This window comes from Coregonus lavaretus (genome assembly GCF_964263955.1).
Source record: "Coregonus lavaretus genome assembly, contig: HAP1_SCAFFOLD_4522, whole genome shotgun sequence".
Lineage (NCBI taxonomy): Eukaryota > Metazoa > Chordata > Actinopteri > Salmoniformes > Salmonidae > Coregonus > Coregonus lavaretus.
This window is the reverse complement of record NW_028157002.1, coordinates 37,501-44,412: the sequence shown is the minus strand read 5'-3', so window position 1 is coordinate 44,412 and position 6,912 is coordinate 37,501. Positions and strand designations below refer to the sequence as shown.

General features: G+C 41.6%; 1 protein-coding gene across 1 annotated transcript in view; it reads right to left on the bottom strand.

Annotated features, from left to right (window-relative positions):
* Positions 1 to 305: 305 nt before the first annotated feature.
* The window catches only part of LOC311125938 (microtubule-associated protein RP/EB family member 3-like), a gene marked incomplete at both ends in the record, with an annotated part of 38,238 nt that continues 31,631 nt past the window's right edge, over positions 306 to 6,912 (bottom strand). Inside the window, 2 exons of the mRNA XM_084199962.1 lie at positions 306 to 458; positions 5,383 to 5,522. Of these exons, the coding sequence (XP_084056088.1) occupies positions 306 to 458; positions 5,383 to 5,522 (293 nt within the window). The remainder of the gene's footprint in view (positions 459 to 5,382; positions 5,523 to 6,912) is intronic.

Here is a 6,912-nt window from a genome sequence, read left to right as displayed (position 1 = left end):
CTGAATACTTATGTAAATAAGGTATTTTCTGTTTTTTAATTTGTAATACATTTGCAAACATTTCTAAAAACCTGTTTTCACTTTGTCAGTATGGGGTATTGTGTGTAGATTGATGAGGAAAATGTTTTATTTAATCAATTTTAGAATAAGGCTGTAACGTAACAAAATGTGGAAAAAGTCAAGGGGTCTGAATACTTTCCGAATGCACTGTATAGTGTGTGTGTGTGTTTTATCCAGTGTGTGTGTGTGTTTATCCAGTGTGTGTGTGTATGTGTGTGTGTGTGTGTATCCAGTGTGTGCCCTACCTCAGTAGCGTACAGTATATCCATGATCTTGGAGAGTGTTGGGCTGACGTTGGTTTCATTCTCCTGACAGATCAACTCGATGTCTCTCAGCTTACTGAAGTAGAAATCTCTTTCCTTCTTCAGACCATCCACCAACAGCTTCAGATCCAACATCTACACAGAGGGAGCTGTGTTCATGTTCATCTCTACAGAGGGAGCTGTGTTCATGTTCATCTCTACAGAGGGAGCTGTGTTCATGTGTCATTTTGAAATCAAGGAGGTATTTGTTTTCAGGAGTGTGTCCATGTGTACTTCAATTTTACTATGTGTGTGTAGAAGTGAGAATAAGTGTGTGTAGGAGTGAGAATATAAATGTGTGTGTAGGAGTGAGAATACGTGTGTAGGAGTGAGAATACGTGTGTGTAGGAGTGAGAATATAAATGTGTGTGTAGGAGTGAGAATACGTGTGTGTAGGAGTGAGAATACGTGTGTGTAGGAGTGAGAATACGTGTGTGTAGGAGTGAGAATACGTGTGTGTAGGAGTGAGAATACGTGTGTGTAGGAGTGAGAATACGTGTGTGTAGGAGTGAGAATACGTGTGTGTAGGAGTGAGAATACGTGTGTGTAGGAGTGAGAATACGTGTGTGTAGGAGTGAGAATACGTGTGTGTAGGAGTGAGAATACGTGTGTAGGAGTGAGAATACGTGTGTGTAGGAGTGAGAATACGTGTGTAGGAGTGAGAATACGTGTGTGTAGGAGTGAGAATACGTGTGTAGGAGTGAGAATACGTGTGTGTAGGAGTGAGAATACGTGTGTAGGAGTGAGAATACGTGTGTGTAGGAGTGAGAATACGTGTGTGTAGGAGTGAGAATACGTGTGTGTAGGAGTGAGAATACGTGTGTAGGAGTGAGAATACGTGTGTGTAGGAGTGAGAATACGTGTGTGTAGGAGTGAGAATACGTGTGTGTAGGAGTGAGAATACGTGTGTGTAGGAGTGAGAATACGTGTGTGTAGGAGTGAGAATACGTGTGTGTAGGAGTGAGAATACGTGTGTGTAGGAGTGAGAATACGTGTGTGTAGGAGTGAGAATACGTGTGTGTAGGAGTGAGAATACGTGTGTAGGAGTGAGAATACGTGTGTGTAGGAGTGAGAATACGTGTGTGTAGGAGTGAGAATACGTGTGTGTAGGAGTGAGAATACGTGTGTAGGAGTGAGAATACGTGTGTGTAGGAGTGAGAATACGTGTGTAGGAGTGAGAATACGTGTGTGTAGGAGTGAGAATACGTGTGTGTAGGAGTGAGAATACGTGTGTGTAGGAGTGAGAATACGTGTGTGTAGGAGTGAGAATACGTGTGTGTAGGAGTGAGAATACGTGTGTAGGAGTGAGAATACGTGTGTGTAGGAGTGAGAATACGTGTGTGTAGGAGTGAGAATACGTGTGTAGGAGTGAGAATACGTGTGTGTAGGAGTGAGAATACGTGTGTAGGAGTGAGAATACGTGTGTGTAGGAGTGAGAATACGTGTGTGTAGGAGTGAGAATACGTGTGTGTAGGAGTGAGAATACGTGTGTAGGAGTGAGAATACGTGTGTGTAGGAGTGAGAATACGTGTGTGTAGGAGTGAGAATACGTGTGTGTAGGAGTGAGAATACGTGTGTGTAGGAGTGAGAATACGTGTGTGTAGGAGTGAGAATACGTGTGTGTAGGAGTGAGAATACGTGTGTGTAGGAGTGAGAATACGTGTGTGTAGGAGTGAGAATACGTGTGTGTAGGAGTGAGAATACGTGTGTGTAGGAGTGAGAATACGTGTGTGTAGGAGTGAGAATACGTGTGTGTAGGAGTGAGAATACGTGTGTGTAGGAGTGAGAATACGTGTGTGTAGGAGTGAGAATACGTGTGTGTAGGAGTGAGAATACGTGTGTAGGAGTGAGAATACGTGTGTGTAGGAGTGAGTATATATACAGTTCCAGTCAAAGATTCGGACACACTCCTGAAAACAAATACCTCATCCCAGGTTTTCTTCTATTTTTTAAAACTATTTTCTACATCGTAGAATAATAGTGAAGATATCAAAACTATGAAATAACACATATGGAATCATGTAGTAACCAAAGAAGTGTTAAACAAATCAAAATATATTTTATATTTGAGATTCTTCAAAGTAGCCACCCTTTGCCTTGATGACAGCTTTGTGAGAGTATATATATGTGTGTAGGAGTGAGAATATATACAGTTGAAGTCGGAAGTTTACATACACTTCGGTTGGAGTCATTAAAACTTGTTTTTCAACCACTCCACAAATGTCTTGTTAGCAAACTATAGTTTTGGCAAGTCGGTTAGGACATCTACTTTGTGCATGACACAAGTCATTTTTCCAACAATTGTTTACAGACAGATTATTTCACTTATAATTCACTGTATCACAATTCCAGTGGGTCAGAAGTTTACATACACTAAATTGACTGTGCCTTTAAACAGCTTGGAAAATTCCAGAAAATGATGTCATGGCTTTAGAAGCTTCTGATAGGCTAATTGACATAATTTGAGTCAATTGGAGGTGTACCTGTGGATATATTTCAAGGCCTACCTTCAAACTCAGTGGCTCTTTGCTTGACATCATGGGAAAATCAAAAGAAATCAGCCAAGACCTCCACAAGTCTGGTTCATCCTTGGGAGCAATTTCCAAATGCCTGAAGGGACCACGTTCATCTGTACAAACAATAGTACGCAAGTATAAACACCATGGGACCACGCAGCCGTCATACCGCTCAGGAAGGAGACGCGTTCTGTCTCCTAGAGATGAATGTACTTTGGTTCGAAAAGTGCAAATCAATCCCAGAACAACAGCAAAGGACCTTGTGAAGATGCTGGAGGAAACAGGTACAAAAGTATCTATATCCACAGTAAAACGAGTCCTATATCGACATAAGCTGAAAGGCCGCTCAGCAAGGAAGAAGCCACTGCTCCAAAACTGCCATAAAAAAGCCAGACTACGATTTGCAACTGCACATGGGGACAAAGATCGTACTTTATGGATAAATGTCCTCTGGTCTGATGAAACAAAAATAGAACTGTTTGGCCATAATGACCATCGTTATGTTTGGAGGAAAAAGGGGGATCTTGCAAGCTGAAGAACACCATCCCAACCGTGAAGCACGGGGGTGGCAGCATCATGCTCTGGGGGTGCTTTGCTGCAGGAGGGACTGGTGCACTTAACAAAATAGATGGCATCATGAGGAAGGAAAATTATGTGGATATATTGAAGCTACATCTCAAGACATCAGTCAGGAATTTAAAGCTTGGTCGCAAATGGGTCTTCCAAATGGACAATGACCCCAAGCATACTTCCAAAGTTGTGGCAAAATGGCTTAAGGACAACAAAGTCAAGGTATTGGAGTGGCCATCACAAAGCCCTGACCTCAATCCTATAGAACATTTGTGGGCAGAACTGAAAAAGCGTGTGCGAGCAAGGAGGCCTACAAACCTGACTCCATTACACCAGCTCTGTCAGGAGGAATGGGCCAAAATTCACCCAACTTATTGTGGGAAGCTTGTGGAAGGCTACCCGAAACGTTTGACCCAAGTTCAACAATTTAAAGGCAATGCTACCAAATACTGATTGAGTGTATGTAAACTTCTGACCCACTGGGAATGTGATGAAAGAAATAAAAGCTGAAATAAATCATTCTCTCTACTATTATTCTGACATTTCACATTCTTAAAATAAAGTGGTGATCCTAACTGACCTAAGACAGGGAATTTTTACTAGGATTGTAAGGTGTATGTAAACTTCAGACTTCAACTGTATGTGTGTGTAGGAGTGAGTATATATGTGTGTGTAGGAGTGAGTATATATATGTGTGTAGGAGTGAGTATATATGTGTGTGTAGGAGTGAGAGTATATATATATATGTGTGTAGGAGTGAGTATATATGTGTGTGTAGGAGTGAGAGTATATATATATGTGTGTAGGAGTGAGTATATATATGTGTGTAGGAGTGAGTATATATGTGTGTGTAGGAGTGAGTATATATGTGTGTGTAGGAGTGAGTATATATGTGTGTGTAGGAGTGAGTATATATGTGTGTGTAGGAGTGAGTATATATGTGTGTGTAGGAGTGAGTATATATGTGTGTGTAGGAGTGAGTATATATGTGTGTGTAGGAGTGAGTATATATGTGTGTGTAGGAGTGAGTATATATGTGTGTGTAGGAGTGAGTATATATGTGTGTGTAGGAGTGAGTATATATGTGTGTGTAGGAGTGAGTATATATGTGTGTGTAGGAGTGAGTATATATGTGTGTGTAGGAGTGAGTATATATGTGTGTGTAGGAGTGAGTATATATGTGTGTGTAGGAGTGAGTATATATGTGTGTGTAGGAGTGAGTATATATATGTGTGTAGGAGTGAGAATATATGTGTGTGTAGGAGTGAGTATATATGTGTGTGTAGGAGTGAGTATATATATGTGTGTAGGAGTGAGTATATATATGTGTGTAGGAGTGAGTATATATGTGTGTGTAGGAGTGAGTATATATATGTGTGTAGGAGTGAGTATATATATGTGTGTAGGAGTGAGAATATATGTGTGTGTAGGAGTGAGTATATATGTGTGTGTAGGAGTGAGTATATATATGTGTGTAGGAGTGAGTATATATATGTGTGTAGGAGTGAGTATATATGTGTGTGTAGGAGTGAGTATATATATGTGTGTAGGAGTGAGTATATATATGTGTGTAGGAGTGAGTATATATGTGAGTGTAGGAGTGAGTATATATATGTGTGTAGGAGTGAGTATATATATGTGTGTAGGAGTGAGTATATATGTGTGTGTAGGAGTGAGTATATATATGTGTGTAGGAGTGAGTATATATATGTGTGTAGGAGTGAGTATATATATGTGTGTAGGAGTGAGTATATATGTGTGTGTAGGAGTGAGTATATATGTGTGTAGGAGTGAGTATATATGTGTGTGTAGGAGTGAGTATATATGTGTGTGTAGGAGTGAGTATATATGTGTGTAGGAGTGAGTATATATGTGTGTGTAGGAGTGAGTATATATATGTGTGTGTAGGAGTGAGTATATATGTGTGTGTGTACCTGCTGGTTCAGTTCTAGGATCTCAGCGTCTGATGCTCCGTTTGCTCTGGTGGGCGTCACCCTGCGGTTGGGGGCAGAGTTGATCTGCCTCGGGTGGGCTTGGGCTGTCTTGGTCACCGTGGGAGATATCCTCTGGGGGCCTGGACACACAGCCAATCAGAACCAAGCCTATCAACAGCACCCAATCAACATCCCAGCCTGGACATTCAGCAGCCAACCAGATTCATCGACCCTGATACGCAATGCTGCGTTCATGTAAACAGTTTACGAGGTCAAAAACTCGTAGTTAAAGTCTTACTCCAGTCTCAATTACAATTGGAACCATGTAGGGGTCATGTCTGGAATGTGTTAGAGGCCGTCTGTTGCAATTCTCCCGGAGAATCTGATGGAGCTTGTCGGTCGACCTCCTTTGACACTAGCAAATTGCAAGCCAATCACCACAGAATGAGGGGCGTTCCCAAAGCATATTTTTGGTGACCACGTAGACAGAAAGCGCATACAGTGTTGAATTTTTATAAAAGGCAGGCAATATCATTACATTACATTTTAGTCATTTAGCAATATCATTACATTACATTTTAGTCATTTAGCAATATCATTTCATTTCTCCGAAAATGTTGTGGGTAACAGCGCAACGCTCCAGGTTAGGGGAGACTGGGGCTGTCATCCTGTTAACTCCTTAGGTTAGGGGAGACTGGGGCTGTCATCCTGTTAACTCCTTAGGTTAGGGGAGACTGGGGCTGTCATCCTGTTAACTCCTTAGGTTAGGGGAGACTGGGGCTGTCATCCTGTTAACTCCTTAGGTTAGGGGAGACTGGGGCTGTCATCCTGTTAACTCCTTAGGTTAGAGGAGACTGGGGCTGTCATCCTGTTAACTCCTTAGGTTAGGGGAGACTGGGGCTGTCATCCTGTTAACTCCTCAGTTTAGGGGAGACTGGGGCTGTGTCCTACTGTTAACACCTTAAGTTAGGGGAGACTGGGGATGGGAGTTAATACCTTTCAAACACAATGTCTTAGAAATAGTTATTTGTAAGTGTAACTTTGTATATAAGCATCCCCAACTGAGCATGAAGGCTAGCGCTTTTCAATAAATAATTGATAGCCTAGTGCCATAATTCAAGCAATAAAATAATAATATTTACTTTCACCTCCTATAAAAACACACAAATTCCCCTCACCTCAATGTTTTGATATGCTGATATGAATTTAGCAGCTGGATGACCTCTTGCAAAGTAGTCCCACATTTTGATCTTTAAATGATTGGGCTACACATCACCCTCTAGATTGGGCTTCATATCACCCTCTAGATTGGGCTTCATATCACCCTCTAGATTGGGCTACATATCACCCTCTAGATTGGGCTACATATCACCCTCTAGATTGGGCTACATATCACCCTCTAGATTGGGCTTCATATCACCCTCTAGATTGGGCTACATATCACCCTCTAGATTGGGCTACATATCACCCTCTAGATTGGGCTACATATCACCCTCTAGATTGGGCTTCATATCACCCTCTAGATTGGGC